This window comes from Vidua chalybeata, chromosome Z (assembly GCF_026979565.1).
Source record: "Vidua chalybeata isolate OUT-0048 chromosome Z, bVidCha1 merged haplotype, whole genome shotgun sequence".
Taxonomy (NCBI): Eukaryota; Metazoa; Chordata; class Aves; order Passeriformes; family Viduidae; genus Vidua; species Vidua chalybeata.
The window spans coordinates 22,368,704-22,388,576 of NC_071570.1; the positions used below are offsets into that span (position 1 = coordinate 22,368,704).

Sequence of the window (19,873 nt, forward strand, 5' to 3'; positions counted from 1 at the left end):
AGTGCAATGAATGAAGCTAGACATCCTATAATTTTCAACACTTCCTTACTCAAGACTTTACCTGAAATTTAAAAGTGCTGCATTTCTCTTTAACATTATTTTAAATAATGTATAATCATAAAATTCACAACATAAGGGAAAAAAAACCACCCTAAATTGTAAATATATTTAATGTAGTTTAAGGTTAATGAAAGTAAATATAAATCAAATTAACATAATTAAGCTCAAGGTTATTATTATTTATTATTTATGCAGACCTTCATTTAAAAGGCTAACACAAAGTATTAATCATAATTTGCAGATCAGTACTAATGAAACAATGGCAGAGATTACAGAAGTACTAAGTTTCCTAAAAATTCTCTTTTTAGATTTTACTTCTCTTTTAAATTTTAATTTGATAGGTATAAATATATAATATTTATTTATATAATTTATTTATATTATTTTGCCAGGATATGAACTAATTTGATTTAACTTTCTGTGTTGAATATGAAAGAAATTAGGAGGATAAGTCCTAATTAGGACTTATGAAAGAAATTAGGAGGATGGTTGACGACAACCATCACAAAGGAACAATGACAATTTGTACGCTACACAAAGCAGAATACAAAAGCCGCAAAGAGGCTTTCAAGTGGTATGAAATACAACTATAGGTATACCCAGATTAACATGTTCAAGCCTTAAGTTTATTATCTCTTATTTAACATTTTTCTAACTTGATTAATTATTTTTCTGAGAAAAAGTTCAATTCTTCAACTGCTAAAAGTTTTCACATTCAAGATCCTTAGAAATTACGCAAATTCTACTTCAAGTCTCATTTCAATAATTATTTTGTTTTCCTACATAACAGGTAGTGACTTCTGCATAAAATGAAGTCATGAATACCATACACCATAAAAAGCTTTGTACAACAACCATATATACTTAACAATATATTAAACTTTATTTTAGTTTCTTCTTTGACATAATTGAACATCACAGATTGATGTCATCTCCTTTCTAAAACAGTTTCTGCACTCAAACAATCTATTGAAAGATCTCCAAAATCCTTCAATCAACATTTCTCATTTGCCACTCTGCCTCTATTCTCTAACCCATTTTGTGAAACAAAAAATCGTTTAAGAATACAACGGTATTACAGATTAACATAACACGTATAAAAATTGCATTTAACAGCTCACTTGAGATTTTTATTACATTTATGTCTATATAAAATTGAAAAAAAAAATCTACATAAATGAGAAAGCAGCTGAAGGGCAAAATCAAACTGTTGTCTTTATTAGATGCAAGTCTAATGTCTTTCAGACAAGGCATTTGTAGGCGCCACAGTCAATCAAGATTTCAATGGAAAGCCAAAATGAAAGCATTCATGCACAAAAGGCACGTGTTATAATTGTGATGTGCAGACAAGATAATGGAAAATATTCTAACCTTCCTTTAATTTTAATTATTAACTCCTGCCTTGACATATGACAATCTGTCATTTTTAATGTATTATTTTATTATTTGCATTATTTACAAGCATTCAATTAATTCAGTAGGTATCTGGTCATCAGAGCTAACCTTCCTGAATAACCTACTTTCTTTTTCCTTCATATGTTGCACTCATGCAAAAATATTTTTGCTACACATGGTATTAAGTACAATGATCTTATTTACACTATGTTTTATTAACATTTTTTTTAAGTGACTTGCAGCCATGCAGCTTACTTTATACTTTCATCGTTGTAAGATACCTTATGTGAAACAGGCTGTATTTTAGAAGGCACCAGTTGCAAAGTAGAAGATCACAGCATGGAAACAATAAGAAATGTTAATTTCCAGTTTAAAAAAAATCCATTATTTTTATTGTTCATCATTGTAGTATTATCTTTTACATTCCATTCTCAACTATTAGCTGGACCAAAAATATCACGGAAACAATCTACTCACAAAAAAAAAAAAAAAAAAAAAAATCTCAGAATATATTAAAACCAAATACTGAAAACTTAGTTTCACAGACAATCTTCTTCAGCATTACCTAACTCACCTATCTTATATTGCTGCTACAATAATAATCTCTGTATAAGTACCTAGTTTTCCTACAGAAACCCAGTTTCATTCAGTAAATGTAATGGAACAAACACTATTTGAAATTTTATTATCTCTGTTCAGTATCTAATTCTATAATCTGTTATTTGCTATTCAAAACATAGTACTGGAATTAAAATAATTACGTTATGATCATAAGCATGATTCATCAAGGAAGTTTTCCATTCACCCCAGAGTTCTTTGTAACTTACACTAACATAAAATTAAGAGCAGCAGTGGACAATTCTGTGCAGATGTGTCCAATTCTGACTAGCACCCGGACATCAAGATACTGTATCCCCAGTAAAACCTATCACTTTCTGAAAAACAGTAGCCTTGGAGATTTCCATTTCTCTGATGCTTTATGTCCCACTTCCATTACGGTATAAGGCCACCATCAGCAATACGACGGCTGTGCATATTCAGGTCAGTTCCTTCTTTCATGTCTCTCCAAAAGTTACCTACTTCCTGAATTTGTATAGGTTACTCCAATATCTACAGAAATCAAGGTATTTCAAAGAAAGAAGGAGCTTTTTTTTCATCTACAACAGATAATACCGTGCCTCAATACTACTTAATTTTTAGAAATGAGTGAACAAGTGTTGCTTCAACTGCCCATCCTTTTCCCTCACTCTGAAAATAAAGAAAAATTCATTACAGCCCATTTAAACTTGAATGGTTTTAGAACACTGCACAGCCGTTATCAAGCAATATGAAATCCCCAGTAAATGCCAAAGCAGCCAAAGAATATCACGTGCAAAGTCTATCTACCCAAAGATCTTACTCCCGTCAAATGTCAGAATTGTGTATAGAGGAGCGTTTACATACAGCACGAAGTTGTCTTCCTCTGACTAATCTAGTTGCTGCTCCAAGATTCCGAAAGCCAGGGGCAGTTCCTATGCTCCTCTAACATATTTGTGTGCCACTGTGCTCCAATCTTGCTCAGGATTCAATGAAAATTTTAGAATCCTCCAAGGAGAGAAAGGAATGCATACTGTGAAATAAACCTTAGGCTTACTTTGAACCTGACAAGATACTTCATTTGGAGTCTCTACATATACTGGAAGACTCAATGAACAATAACTTTTTGGTCACCTTGCCCATGCCAGTCATCACAAGTCTTTACTATATCCCCTTCCCTTTATTTACACTTCTCTTCATTGAAAAGTTAGAGTTTACTATCAATTATGAAAAGAAAAAGGCATTTTTTTCAACAGTCTTAGGGTCCCTCTGAAAATTTTTCAATTCTCTTCTTCTTTTACTCTTTCATCATTTTTTGTAAAACTAAATTATTGAATCATCCTAAGTCAGTGTCTATTGTCCAGTGTCTACAAGTTCCAATGTGTTTACCAGTGAAAAACAGTGTATAGAGTTCTATACTTTACATTGGAAAAAGAAAGTGGAAGGCAAAGAAAATGACTGACAACGTTTTCAAATGAAACTATGGTAAAATTTAGGAATAGGAAATGTAATTATTCAGGTTGAAATCTGTTTTCCTGAGACATACTTTTAAGACTGTAAGTTCACAGGTCTTTACTTTCACATCTTTAACTGCAACAGTTTTATAATAGCTCAGAAAAAGAGTCATGCACCCATATACTGAGGAAAAAAAATGTATACGAATACAAAACATACACGAATTCTCAGAATTTTGTTCTGATGCACAAGATCTAATTATTAACTTTCAATAGCATTCCTTTCCTCTAATTCCATTTCATTAAGCACTCCATTCCATAATTCCTTTAATAGTTATTAGCAAGCTATAAAACATGGGCTGCCAGGCCAAAAAACATCCCTAATTATTCCCATGTTCATAATTTGCGCTCTTAATTCAGAGACAAAAATAGAGGCATAGTATTACTGAAAAGAAAACAAATTACTGAGTGAGAATCTAGTGGTTTTTATCCCTTAGTCCTCAACTTTACAACCATATCTCTGCTCCGTCTCTCAAACATTTCTGCCACCTCTAAATGGCAAAAGCCAGTATATGCTTCAGCTAAAGTGGATCTATATGCCTGCTCAATAGTCAACAAGCTGCTAAAAAATAACAGTGTTTCTACACTTTGTCTGCTTACCCCTTCACAGAGGCACTAACCAGGACTCCATCCTGTACCCAACCATCAACTTTGATGAAACTTTTGGAGACTCATCTCTCTTCAGTATTTCTATCTCTGTATCAAATTTGAATAAAAATATTCAAAAAAGTTGCTGATGAGAAGAAGCTCAGGACAAGAAAGAGCAAGGGCACAGAGGAGACAAAAATACTAGCAATGAAAATCTAATGAACAACAAAATGCTAAGCCTCATTTTCATAAGTTTCACCAAGCTATAAGTGCCGGTACAAAATAAAGTTCCAAGAGAACCAAAACAAAACAAAACAAATACAAAACAAAACAAACAAAAAAAAAAAAAAAAAACAAAACAAAAAAAAAAAAAAAAAAAACAAAAAAAAAAACAAAAAAAAAAAACCCACAAAAAGCAACCACCACAAATCAAAGAACCACTTCCATTCTTAAGAATTCCTCAGGGCAATAATACTGTACACACATAAAAGTCACACAACATTAAGTAATAAAACAGTAGGTGAGTCAAGAACAATGTTTCTCACTTTCCTCAAGGGCTGTCCTTCAAACACCATACATATGAAAATATCACAAATCCTACCTTGAGCTAGTCTTTCAAGCCGTTTCCCATGCTCTGGAGGAATAGCATACCTAAAATTCACATAAAGAAAAGGATGAAACATTTAAAGACATAACTTCTACATAATGACTAAAAGTCATCATTCATGTATGATAAATATCTAACTATACAGAAGTCAAAAAGATTAAAGACTGAAAAATTACACGGGAAAAAATATATTAAAATCTAAGGAAAAAATACAGACTTTGGGTTTTGGGGGTGGGGGGGCAGATGTTTGAGAAAACCTTAGCTTATTTCTACTTTAAATATTGCATTATGTAGTTCCAAAATGTTTTATTCACTATTTAAAGTCACATTCATTGACGATATTTGATATTATTACATCACCACAATTAAAAAAGAAACACATACTTTATTTTTCCAAACGAAATGAAAAAAATGTAAAATAAGTCTAATTTATATAAGTTTAATTTCTTTGAATTTCAGCGTGCTTCACAAGACACATGGGTTCAACAGAAAAATATGAGCATTAAACATTTATATTTTTTCGTATAGCAAAAGCTGTGGAATAAAACTTGGCCTTGTATAATCATTACAATTAGAGTTTTAAATTATTAAAGAAATAGATTTTCTTCAATTTACATAATTGTACATATCTTAGAAATCCCCTGTTCTTACAATAATCTTATTTCTAAAAAAAATCCACATGCTGTCTGCAACAATTCAGCAAAAAATACAAAAGAACACAATATTTTTAATGTTTATTGCAGCAAAAAAATAGAGAAGTATTGAAAAGTTGTTTCATTTCTGCTTCTCTTTGTTATTAACGTATTTACTACACTTCATAGACTTATGTATGTTTTAATTAGTATTTATTATTGACTTTAACTGCTTTAATATGTGATATAGTAGGCTTTTGTTTCAGTTTAATGTTGCAATAACACTGGATTGATTCTTCTCTAATAAAAAACATGGTTTAGAAAATAAGGAAATGTATATTCAGCTGTACATTATTAAACTAAGCAAACATGTAGTCTTTTACTACACTGTGAACACATTTCATTCATCAGCCTTGAAAAATCACTCAGAAAAACAAGCAATAAACATCCAACTACCTCAAGTTGTTATTTGCACACACACTAAAATTTTGCAATTTTACTCTTTTACAACTGAAATATCTGCATAGAAAGACCACTACATAAATCAGTGCTCCGTAAGATAAACAGATGTCCACTGACAACCCATTCCAAATGGTATTAAACAAAGAGACTTTCAGTTTACTATGCTCAGTGTTTGCAGTTTTAATCAGAATTTTGCTGTCTCACAAAAATGCACTTTGTTTCTCTCCATTTGTACTTCCAAAGTGTTTGTGACTGTTTTTCACTCCATATTACACACACACACACCAGTGTGTCCATACCAATCGAAACTCTATGTTTGCCATCCTTCACACTCCATTGGAGAAAAATGCTATGTATAGCATTATATACTGTACTGTATGTCTTTAAATACACAACTCCAGAAAGCAACACATGAACAGATACTGTTTATATCTAACAAAAAACTCAAAACTAGATACTGTACTTTGCTTTGACTCTAATTAAACTGGTGTTCCTCCTAAACTGTTACTCCTTCAAAAGTACATATTATACAATTTAATAATAATATGGAGCCACATGCTTCCATTTGTAAATATAAACATCTCAATATTACAAAAATACAGACATCAATTAAGCTTTTGGAAAGACAGTGCATGATTTAACTGGACTACAGCTATTTATTTAGCTAATCTAAAATGACAAAGAAATACAATACATTAAATGCAAGTCAGTGTTTTTCACCATAGTCTTCACTTGAGTTGTACCATAATATCTGCTACTCAATCCTTTACTTCTTCCCTCTGTTGAAATTGCTTGTTCCTCACAGCTAAGACAAGGACAAAGGAATGGAGACAGACAATCCTTTGTACTATGACACATTAGGAGTCCCAACGTCACTCTTGAGAACCGTTCAGGCTTGATTCCTGACACCATTTATTAGAAAACTGAGCTTAGCAGACATGCACCTGCCTTTCATGGTGAAAGACATTAATCTTGCTGGATTCTTAGTCTACTCTACATTAAACAAAAAGCTCCTGAATTCAATTGACCAAGTCAGAGAAAAAAAAATCTTCACTCTTAATCCCAACAGCTAGCTTATGTGAGAATTTGAACACTTAATAGCTCTTTAAAAAATATCTGCATGTTGTGTCCAGCTTTCTTTCAGCCACATTACCAAACAGCCACTAACATTTGCTTGATTTCTCATAGAATAAGGACAAGTCCAGCCACCTCTAAAGCAAATGTAATCGTAAATCACTAAAAGGTGAAAAGAGTGCTTCTTGGATAACAAGCAAATAAACACACAAAAAGTTGAGAAAAGACAAAAGGGGAAATGATGATGCTAACTAGATTTTAATTTTATCAGTTCACAAAGACATACTTGGTAAAGTATGAAGAGTCTCCATTCATTGATAGTCATGCTACAAGGACAGAAAAAAATATAGTACATATATTTACCTAGTATTGTTAATAAACATCTTCTGAAATATTTCTTAGTTCAGCAAATCAAGGGTACTGGCAACAAGATTAACTACAAGTAAGTAATAAACATTAAATTTATGTCATTAATTTGTAATCAATTTTTATAGATATCTTTTCAAGATTAATGATTCTTCTCAGTCGCATCAAAAGCAACAAATTGTTGCTTTAGTGTGCAAAAACTGCTCAGCCAATCAAGATGATTATCAGACAAGTCTCTTCTATCCACCCAATCATTCTCATGTCAGTGACCAGAAACAGAATGTAAAACAATTTGAGCTCCGTTCTTCCAAAGTCAGGTGTATGCACAGATAATGGTTAAAAGGAAATTTAGTGTGATGCTTAATACTTAACCAAACTATGCTTAATACTTAACCAAACTACTTCTCTAAACCCCATGTTATATATAGGCAAGGTAAAAACTGCTGAGGATTTTTTCTGCAGGTTGGTATTTTTAAAATTCAAAAGCTGCAAAGCCATCAAATGCTGTTATAAGTTAACATCGCGATTTTTTTTCAAAATGAACCATATTAATTGGTTCTATAATTGGCAACAGACAACTTGCAACATTCACAGTATATTAAAATAATGCTATCTAACTCCAGGCACTGAGCTGAGAATCACGTGACCTTTTATCAGCAACTGATTTACTTTATTATGTAATGTATTTAGGTGGTTCATCTTTATTATACATAAATCTGATACATACCTTCTTAAAATACAAGCAGATTTAAATTTCATAAACTTGATTTAGGAAGTTAATACATTTTTTGTTTTGAGATGGGAAATGCACAAGTCTGTTGCCACCTAAATATCTAAACCTTCCTATTCAATCTAAATATTTTAAGAAACAAAATCCTCTTCCACAAGGGAAAAACAAAACAAATAAACAAATAGAATTTCTCCTTTTCTCCTAATCCCTGACGAAAGTTCTTCAACTTTGTGAAGAACATTGAAACTAGCAAATGACTGCTCTGTTTCAAGCATGATACACCATCTGAGCTGCTGACAAACCACTATACTATTTAATTTCACATCTAGAATCTCTATTTTATTACAGTCATCTCTGTGACTCATAGTATTTCTAATTTTTATAACAGTTTTCAGCAAGAAAACTGACTTCAGCAAAAACTCTGATTAATCCTAATGGAAGCTTTATACTTTATATTTATAGTCCCATTTCTGCCATACAGGTTTGACTTCCCTGTAGTTTTCTGCATCTATTTTGTTTCCTAGACATAGAACATAACTAGGAAACATGTCCATACCATCAGTGGTATGCACAACTTTTGCAAAGGTAACAAGACTCTTCCACTTATGCTGAACTTTGTATCACTTGGCCAGACTTCAACTAGTTTTTGTCAGCTGCTGATTACACTGAAAGTTCTATTAATCCTTCCTCAGAAGGCCCTCTGAGGACCTAGCTGAGCCTCTCTAAATCCATTTACCTTATTGCTATATTTGTTCTTAAATCATACAATGTTAGGATCAGTCTGAGCATGCTTTTCCTTCTTAACCTTTTTTGTCCATAATTTTGTCTAAAACTAATATGAGAATGCCATCCATTCTTATCCCATCATACTCATAATTCCATTACTATTTCCCCTGCAACTGGGATTCAAAATCTGAAAGCCTTCAGAGGAAATGTTTCAAAGACTTCCACAACCCTTGCTGTGTAACTATGTATCTTTCCTGATTTTTTCACCTCATTAAGCAAGATGAGAAGGTATTGATACACATTCTATACAGGCAAATCCATAAAAACATTCTAGTCACGGCAATCAAAAGGCAACAGTAAGGTTGCTCAAAGTATAAATTTTAGGCAACCTACAGATCAGATTTCTTGCCATCCTATATGCACTGAAATCATGAATAGAGCTCCTGAACCTAAATCCCTGCTTTATTTTGATTGTCACAATAGATTTATTTCCTCTTACAACTTAAATAAACTGTCAGGTCCAGTCTCACTCTCCTAATCCATCTAATTTTGGCTGTTTAAGCATTCTTTCTTTAACAATCTGGTCTCTTTTTCTTGATATGGTCACAAAGATGGAACTATCTCCTCCTTCTCTAGCATTTATTCCTATTTACTTTATGACTGACCAACCCTGCACGGCATTTTGTGATTTATGAAAGACATTACTAAATAGGAGAGTTTTTTTAACATATTGTGTCTTGTAATTTTCAGTCTTCAGAAAAGCTAGGAAGCAAAGACCAGATGGAATATCACAGAAAACATATGAATTGATACGTAAATTATTGTTTGAATCATACTGCAAGTTTTCATAGTGCCCCTTTCAAGGGAAAGTAAAAACCTAGTTCTTCATGCAGAAAAGAATTCAGGCCTTCAGCATCAGAAATAAAAGGTAAACAAACTGAGCACAGTATTTTAAAATACTACTTTCTAAAGTAAAATAATATATTCTCTACACATCTTTTCTTCTTTAAAATAAAATAGGAAAAAAATGTCCTGTTATTATTACTATATTTGAAATACTCATAGTGCCATGAAAATAATTACTTTCTGCCTGATTAAGAAAAACTTCCTTATATTCATTATTGTTCTTCTTCAAGAAGATTTGTATCATCTCAACACTTAAAAAAATTCAACACATGTTGTTCACAAGTCAGGTAATCAGAACAAAGAGTAAGCTGTGTTTTCAGATACTTAATTAACCCAGAATTATTTTCAAAAAATGTGAATGCCCTATTCAGATTTTTTATTTATAAACTTATAGTGTAAATTGAAGCATTATCCATATTTTACCAAGGATATAGTACATATATTAATAGCATAGTATTTCTACTAGTAACAAAAATCTGATCTCTGCTAAGCATTAATTTTCAAGAGCGCTTTAATAGCTGAACATGACAAAATTCCTCAAATTATTACACAAAACAAAAATAATTTACCTTAAGGCCTATACCCCTGAAACAATAAGTACAATAGAAAAAAAAATATTTAACAACAAATGCCAGAGTGAAGGAATTTTTAGTATTAGTAAGCAGTTTATAAATACCATTACAAAATACACCAATATCAAGAGATAACTGAATTAATAAGCCACACTATCAATCACACCAATGGTTTGTCTTGCTAATAAGAATGTTTTCTAATAATAAGTTTTTCTAAGAAACTGAGATATAAAATGAGGTAGCATTTTCAAGGTACCTTTCCCCTCAGAATACAAAGAGAAATTGCCTAGCAATTAATTTTAAGTAATTTTAAGTCTCTTTCCAGCAATTCTTTCCCCACCATACCCAAATCTCTTCTGACCTTATATTATTCTATTTCAGGACTTTTAAATTCCTTCTTTTCTTTTAAGATATTTCCTCTTTAGCATATTTTTGCAAGTTAAGAAAAATCTATAAATTAATGTATGTATTATGTTACACATGTGATAGACAAATATATACATAAACATCTGAACAGCTGTAATCCTAATTTTGTAAGTTATCAGACACAATTTTCCCCCACGTTTCATATGAGGCAGTCAATGAAGGAATTGTTATACATATGATAGAACTATAGACTTCTCTGTGTAACACTTGAAGTAGAAGTGTGAATTATAAGATGTAATGCAAGTTAACCTATGCCTAAACATTGCAGAAAGCTTCAAATTCTATAAAAACTGCTACAGCAGTCACTCAGCTGGCTAGCCACTAATAGTGGCTCTCAGATAGAAATGGCTGTCCTTTCACAAGTCAGAGAAAATACACTGCATATTAGTTCTCTGAAAGACCAGTGCATCTGTCTTGAAGAACCACATGTACAACCAGTAAAATCCAAGAATATGTATTACTACTATGTATGTCAAGTTATTTTGTTTTACTAACGATTGTCAAATCAGTTGAATTAAAGAGTAGAAAATATCTTTACTAACTGTATCATAAGATTCAGCTCCTATTCCACTTGCTTGAAGAAAATATTATACTAATATCACATTAAAACAACACATTTTACTGATAAATGAACTTCACATAAATTATTGCAGCATTCATCCAGTAACAAATACATGTGTAACACAAAATAAATCTTTAGCTGTCTTTCATTAATCTTTTTTATAATGCTCTATTTCTTAAAAATATGGGCCAATGTGGTACAGAAAATAAATTTGTATCCACCACTATTTATTCAAAATATGAAGAGGTCAGTGTTTAATGATTTTGTTCATTAGAAGCATAAACAAGTATCTGTAAACTAGAAAAGCATTTATCCTGTTATCAACTCATATCTCCTTCAAAAATAATTAAAGAAGCTTTCCTAGTTTCTTCTCATTGAAACTAAGGACTTCAGAATTTAAGTTCTCTACTGTTTGGAATTTCACTGTTTGTTCTTCAACAGCACTTTTAAAATTCCTAAGAAGCAGAATATAACTTTATGCAATCATCATATTATTTACAATTGTCTTATCATCTTGGAACATTCTGGAATCACCTATCTTTACATCAATTTTTTTAAAAGATATTGATAATACAGTTAACAAGACTTTGTGTATGTTTAATTCTATCAAAGAAGCAACTTCACATACCTATGTATATAATTTATCAATTTCAAACATGGACCTGCTTTACTACAATAGGTGGTATTCATCTTCTCTGCTTTAACTTAAGAGATCCATTACATAAGCAAAGCAGCCAATAAGCATTGCATAAGCAAATAAGGCAATGATCTAAGAGTGAGCATCTAACCAATTTACCACACTCACAGTATAAATATATTATAGGTATTTGAATTTTGTATGGGTATTAAAAAAAAGGGGATGTTTTATGGAATTACAAGCTGTACATTTTCTGTCCACATTTGGATGACTAGAAACTGCTAGAATTGAACTATGCATAGCTTATCCATATATTTCTAATGATTCTATACTCTCTTCAGAGTTTCTGAAAAAAAAAAAAGATTTCATGAACAAAAGGAATATATTTGTCTTATATACTTGGGATACAAGTATATCACAATGTATTAAACCAAACTATCTGTTAAGGCTGTTCAACCAAAAATCTAAGACTACAGAGAAAGGACAGTAGAAGTTTCATATGCAGGAAGTACCTTTAGCTCTGAATCTTACCTCCCATTGGTCCAGCTAAGTTAACTGTACAGAATATGACTCTGATTCAAAAAACCAATTAAATGCATGTTAAATACAAAATATGGTAGGTAGCCCCAAAAGGCAACAGAACCAAAAGCTGATTTCAAAGAGTTCTTTCATAAGTTCCTCAAATAGTCTTGGGGTCCCCAACATATTAAGCTTCTCATATTGTATCTTACAAATATTTTTCTATTGAACTCAAGTAAGTCTTATGTACTTATCTGTCTCTCCCTTTAAAATAAAAGAATATATCAATGTGATTTCATAGTATTATGAGCTTAAAAAAAAAACCCTCACTGAACTACTATCTTAGCTTTTTAGTAAAGTTTGCCACTGTGAAGCAATCATAACCCATCTGTTTGGTTTAGTCAGCTGAAATAAACAGAAGCTATCTTAAAAAAAAAATAATAACTTGCCATGACTTTGGCTCCCCGAAATGGAGATAATTAATACTGTAGAGATCCATGTCTTCAGTGTGCCACGCAAACGTTGTTTTCCACATGCCAAAATAAAGATATGGTGTATTTACACCCTCGATAGAAATTCCACATTCTTCTCCTACAACATCTAATATTGTATTAAGATGGGCAATATTCCATTCCTCAATACCCTGAAAAAGATACATAATAAAAATATTACTGAGCTTATAAAGCAATGCAATTTTATATAACAGTCCCAGTCAAAAGATGTACACTTAGTGTAGCCTTTCAAAAGATAGTCTGTTAATACCTGCTTGTAAGCACTTTAGAAGACAGTTCAAGTTACTTGAAAAATTCTCTTGACCTTCATCAGTATTACATCAGGTTATAAGTCTGAGATGTTCAGAGCAGAGAATATAGAAAGTTCCCATCTGGTTTACAATTTTGTATCAAATCTAACATGGATTGAAACACCATTCTACATACAAAAAGGTACACAAATAATAGCTGTAGGAAAAAACCTTCCGTGAGTTGACAACTGGAAGCCACTAAGTTTTACAGGACCTTATCTATGCTTTTTTATTACTTACAAAGTAATACCAGATATTTTTAAACCATTTTTTCATACTTATTTTACATGTGTAAATTTAGCATTTCTCTGCAAGATATAAAAACTAAAATGTTTACTTCAGATGTATTTCTAATCATAATGATGTACTGCATAAGAAATATACAACATTAAAAATCTATTGATTTCAGGGGATTTAAGCTGTTCCCCTATGTTATTCCCCATAAAATTCATATATTAGAAGTCATTCATTAAGCAATACATGTAGCTTTTGTTGCACTTCAGATTCAACTGCAAACTGCAATTCTAATTTCAGGTAATACAGCATGTAAGAGACAGTATAACCAAGATCAAAGCTACAAAATTGAAGAGAAAAAATTAGACTTCATTATAACAGCAATTATTAGCACCTCCAGGGAAGACATTAGCGGGTGCTCAAGCAGTCAGAAAACCAAGAAATATAATCAAAACTATTAAAAACTCAATTCAGACAAGTTTTATTAGGAAGACAGCCTCTAAGCACACTCTTAACCGTGAGCTGCTCTGCCCAATCACTGAATCTATAGTTCTGGTATGAACTGATGGCAGGCTGCAGTCCTGATGCAGCTGATTAAGACTAAGTATGATGATATTTAATAGTTGGACAGCTGGAATAGTAAGAATACAGGTTAAAGCAAGAAGTCAGGAAAATTTAATACTCTCAGTTTTGTTTTGTTTTCTCAGATTTTTATGTCAAGCATATTATTTATGTAGCAGCTAGAATTGATAGACAAGAAGGTAAAATCGATATGAAGTTGAGACTTCTCACTGAAAAAGCACTTCTAACCACCTGCTTCAGCTATTTCACTTATTAAGAAATACTAAGTTATTTGGAATTTTACAAGTGAGTAACAATGTTTATAGAATTATTTCATATCAGACAGCATTTTTTTTTCTTTTAAAGTTGAAGCCTTAGGTTTTATGCATTTGTGAAACAAAAAGGCACTTGAAATTTAAAAAGTAAAAAAAAAAAATAAAATTTATATCCTAATAAAAGAAAAAATACCAATCTGAACGCAAAAGAATAGGCACTGGTAAAATCTGCACCTTTTAAATATAAAAACTGGCAGCAGCAAATTAATACAGCAAAATTAATACAGACTGTAAAAATAAAATTAATACAGACTGTAAAATAAAAAATTTGAAGCAATATTTTTAAGTAATAAATCCTCAAATTAATTTACAAATTTTATTTTTTAAATCACATGGAATTTATCTCTGTTTACAAATTTTGCAGTTCATTTGGAGAAATAAATTAATATGGCAAAAAAGAGCAATGATTCAACCAGAGATACATATACTGGATTAGAAGAAAACAAGAAATACTTGTAAAAATCAACTGTTAATCTAGGTGCTTACTCTGACAGTGGCCAAACAATGTAAGTACTGTAGTGATTTACACTTGAAGGTTTCTTCAGACAGAAAAAGTGTTATCTTTCTATTTAACAGTATTCCACGGGCTTTTTTACCCATTATTCGTCCCATCACAGCATTTCACCCATGTAAGCTTCTAGCAACCCTAATGTCTTGAAATCTTAGTCTTCTACTAAGAATTAGGTAAAAGCCAAGAGAATTTTGCAGACTGTGCTAAATCACATCACAACTAGTCACCAAGCAAACTGCTAGTGATCTGCCCTCAAACAAAAGCAATTCCTATCATGGAGATCGATCCTAGAACAAATAACTTGCTTCAAAATACCAAACATACCAAATAAACTATACCAACTACACTCAAGATAGATGAGCTACTTCCTCTTCCCAAAGACTATTTTGGACAAGTATTCTTAGCGCAAAAGAAAATGTTAATTGAAACTGGCCAAAACACTAAAATCACACTGATTAATTTCAACTCCTCCTACATTCCTTAGACGTAAAACAATAAATCAGTTTCATATTTATGCCCAGATTGTTACAAGTAATTATTACAAATTATTATTAAAGATGTTACTCTATCTCACAGATTTTTTTTTTTATATTCAAAAACATTAGGTAAAATGCTTATACGATTCTAACATAAAATATTGATTCTTATTTTTACAGTAGCTGTATAATCAGCTTCAGATGTAGCAATTGCAATGCACACTAAAAAGATCCCAGCTGTAAAAGTGCACTTTAATAGGTCAACACATAGCCATACTTCTCAAATTTTAAGTATATTTTTGCAGGTTATGCTATATTTAATAACAATTGTTAGAACAGTAGTACATAAATTATTTGACCACGACACAGATCTGGTAGTTTCTTACAAATATATTTAGACATTATAATCTGTTCAATGTTAAGGAAATACATTTCCTTAATTATTGTGATGTTATCCTCAGAATATCACAATACTACCAGATTATTATAATAATTTCAAAGGAATATGTCAAGATCCCGTTTCTAATTTATCCACATTTCTGATGGTAAATTCTTTAAAGAATACCTGTATCACTGACAGCTGTACCACACGATCCAATAGCTAGCAAAATTTTACTTTTCAGCAATTTTCCTTCTATAAGATGACAAACAGGCTTGAAACACCTCACCAATTACGGTCATTGCTACACATACGACACTTACCTTGTACTTCCTTAGAGAAATATTATAAGGTACATAGTAGTTTATACATAATACTACTATTCCAATCTTCATTCATTTTTAAGGTGATTCAAACTGTAAATTACTATAAAGAGTTTTTATGACTCTTAACAGCCTTTGCATCTGCTTTTAATGCAATGTGGAGACAAAGTGGGACGCTTGACAAGCATTTCTCATCTGAGTGCCTGCACACTTTGTAAGGAATTGACCCACTGATTTCCCAAAAACACAAAGAATAATGTTTATCTCAGTGCATTGGTAAAAAGTGAAGTTCACAGTTGAAAGCTCCAATTTCTTTACAAATAATAAAAAAGGCTTCAAGTACAACAAAGCTTTATTAATTTTTTTAAGTACTTTAAGTGACATGATGCTAGTCTTTTCACTTTATTTAAACCAGAAATGAATGGTTCATGATTTCATACAGAAATCATGAACATGATTTCTGTATGCATACATTATTACACACAATCCTTTTTCAGTGTTTAATTTTTCCTTTGATTATCTCACAGCTGCATTTCAATATTAATCTGGTGAACAAGACATCAGTTGCACAACTATGATTGAAGAGTCCTTATGGCCAACTCTAACAACCACAAGAATAAAGGGGAGTAAAAACCTAATTAAGAGACAGAGTGAAAAGGAACACAACAAACATTAGAGAAAAATTTGTGCTTGCTAACCCACTCCTCTCTCCACACGGCCATTCACTCACATCAATGAATACAATAAAGCTACTGCCAGGCTTTTATTGCACGTTTAAAGTCATTAAAACAGAGGAAGAAAAATGCTACGATCCAAATCTCTACCATAAACACGGAGATTAGGAAATACAATCTCCCTCATTAGGTTGTTTTTACTTCTCATCATTTCTAAGGATATAGTCATTGCTTTTTACACCCCCTTTTTAAGGGTGGGGAAGTAGATTCTTTGGAAATCACACCAGAACCTACATTACAGCTCACATTGATTTCAACTATGAGTAGATCACAGAAAAAGATGCTATAGAATAGAATAATTTAGGTTAGAAAAGACCTTCAACCTCATCCAAAACCACTATTAACTTGGCTCTACCAAGGCTAAACCATGTTCCTAAGCGCCATACCTACAGGTCTTTTAAATATGCTCAGGGATGGTGACACAGGTAGTTCCCCGGGCAAGCCTGCCCCAGTGATTGGTACGACTTCCTTTCCATGAAAAAGCTTTTCCCAAAATCCAAAGTAAATCTCCCCACTGGCACAACTTGAGGCAGTTTACTTTAATACTGTTGCTTGCTACCTGGGAGAAAAGGCCAACCCCCATCTGGCTACAACCTCCTTTCAAGCAGCTGTTGAGAGTGATAAGGTGTCATTTCCCGCCCTCCCCCCACCCCCCACCCTCCTTTCCTTCAGGCTAAACAACTCCAGCTCCCTCAGCTGCTCCTTATAGGACTTTTACTACAGACCCTTCACCAGCTCCACTGCCCTTCTCTGGACATGCTCCAGCATCTCAATATCCTTCCCAAATTATGAGGCCCAGAATTGGACATAGCATTCAAGGTGTGACCTCACCAGTTCTCAGTACAGGAGGACAATCCCTGCCCTGCTCCTGCTGGCCACATTATTGCTGGTACAGGCCAGGATGCCATTGGCCTTCTTGGCCACCTGGGCACTGCTGGCTCGTGTTCCGCTGCTGTCACCAGCACCCCCAGGGCCTTTTCCTGTGGGCAGCTCTGCAGCCACTCTGCCCCAGCCTGTGGCACTGCCTGGGGTTGTTGTGACCCAAGGGGAGGACCCAGCACTTGGCCTTGTTGAGCCTCATGCAGTTGTCCTTAGCCCACAGATCTATCTTATCCCGATCCCCCTGCATAGCCTTCCTACCCTCCAACAAAGCAATATCCCACTCAACTTGGTATCCTCTGCAAACTGACTGAGGGTACACTCATATGTATGCTCCCCACACGTTATACATGGGACAAGGTAGGAATTAGGAATTGTCCTGTTAAGAGAAATAAAAGCAAGAGGAGAAAAATGAAAGTAAAGTGAGTCTTTCAGACAGCAGCTGAGGAGAGTGGTGAGAGAGACACAAAACAGTATTTAGACATGGTTCTTCCATGGTTTTTCTCTGCAGAATAGCAGATACCATTGTCAGCACTGAAGTCAGACATGTTTTATGACTTCTTATAAACTTTAAATTGGCCACTTTTCTTTGGAACTGCTTTTGAAACCAAGAAGATTTCCACCCCTCCCCAGCAGCTAGATCAGTCCATGTAGGGATCATGCCTTTTCTAGAGTTTCCTACACAAACACTCTTCTAGAAAGCTGTCATTAAATGTAACAGCAATCAGAATGCAAATAACAGAATAACATTTCCAGCAAACCTTCAACCTTCTCAAATTATAGAATTTATTTTCTATAAAGCTCTATAGAGGACACAGAACACTTGTTTTCACAGATTATTTCCTTATTTGTAAAGACTTAATCTGAGTTCAAAGCTGTCAAAAACAATTAAGACATTTAAAATAGATTCTGGAATAATCCAAATACTACAAGGGTAAAATTGAACCATTGATGGTAGCTGTTAGACTTCAAAGAACGCACGTATAGCTTTGTTTATTTATTTCTTTGTTTTCATTTGAGTCTGGCTTTTTAAGGGTCCTTTTTGGGAGCATCTTTTTCTGTTTCATGTAACACAGCCTTTAGAAAATTTTACCCTATCTTCCAAATCCCTCAGAATTTATCCTGTGGTCTAAAGAAGCAAATACTACAACATCTATAATTTCTCTGACACAATGCCAACAAGGTGCTGGATTTCACAGACAACAATAATGTTTCTTAAATTATCTAAATAGAACAAATCAAGGTTCCATCATGCTTCAGATATAAATGTCTCAATAAAAAATTGTCACCAAGCAAAAAAGAAATGTAATTGGTAAACTGTTAAACTGATTTACAGAGCACAGCAGTATTTCTCACTAATTTTGATGACGCATACACATATGCGTCATATTTTCCTTAGATTCCTAGTAGATTTTACCTGGAATTCTGTCAGATATTTACCTTAAGTGTCAGATATTTATCTTAAGTGTAACACACCATTTTCTACAATATGTATTTCGTAAAAAGTAAGCATTTGTTTTGTTTCTTGCAAATAAGCTGCCTTGACAAACTAATCCCACCATACACTTTCTCCTGAATGCTGCCCAAAATGCCAGTGAGTTGTACTCATCTCCTTTTTCCAAATAATCACAATCCTGAAGGAAATTGAATGAATACATGAGAACAATCTCCAATTTCAAACAAAATATAAAAGATCCTTCTTAATACTATCTTCAAGCACTACAACATGGTATTTCATTAGTTGTGCAAGTACACCATCTGCTGGCCAAAAATAAACTGCGGCAAAACTATTCTGAGAGACAACATATTGATCAGCAGCATCATAACTTTCTCACCAACACTTTGGTACCAGAGTATATTTCTTCTTTTCCACTATACATCAAGTGGGCTGTACACCAGCACCTGGCTGTCACATTAAGTGCTCAATCTGTTCACATTCCTTAATGTCAACTCCTTTCACTAACATTTCTCCTTTGTTATTTATTTTTAAATGATACCGATTTTATTATAGGCATCAAGGTTTCTTTCTTCTACCTTTTATTGCTTTCTTCCCCAGCCACTGCAACTTTCAGTGCTTTGTTTCCTTCTCCTATGCACTTAATATCTGAGTTAGGATCCCTAAATGCTGCTTTTCTCACTCTCCTCTTTGCTTTTATTTGACCTCCCTTCCTCATCTTTCCAAGAGTGTAATTCTGTAAGAAGATCTCTAACCTTCTCTTTGACCAATCAGCACTTTCAAATTGGATATTATTGCATTCATTCTCTTTTCTTTGGAAATGTTGCTCAT

The 19,873-nt window shown here is 33.0% G+C and overlaps 1 protein-coding gene across 9 annotated transcripts in view; it reads right to left on the minus strand.

Moving 5' to 3' along the window:
- Positions 1-19,873, minus strand: part of KDM4C (lysine demethylase 4C) — a 247,789-nt gene that overhangs the window by 203,888 nt on the left and 24,028 nt on the right. For 7 of the 9 annotated variants that reach the window (XM_053932680.1, XM_053932684.1, XM_053932682.1 and 4 more), the window contains 2 exons: positions 12,802-12,995; positions 4,735-4,784 (listed from right to left, as the gene is read on the minus strand). In XM_053932680.1, the coding sequence (XP_053788655.1) occupies positions 4,735-4,784; positions 12,802-12,995 (244 nt within the window). Of the gene's footprint in view, positions 1-4,145; positions 4,242-4,734; positions 4,785-6,528; positions 6,596-12,801; positions 12,996-19,873 lie in introns of those variants that run through there. The other 2 variants (XM_053932688.1, XM_053932683.1) reach the window with 2 other exon arrangements.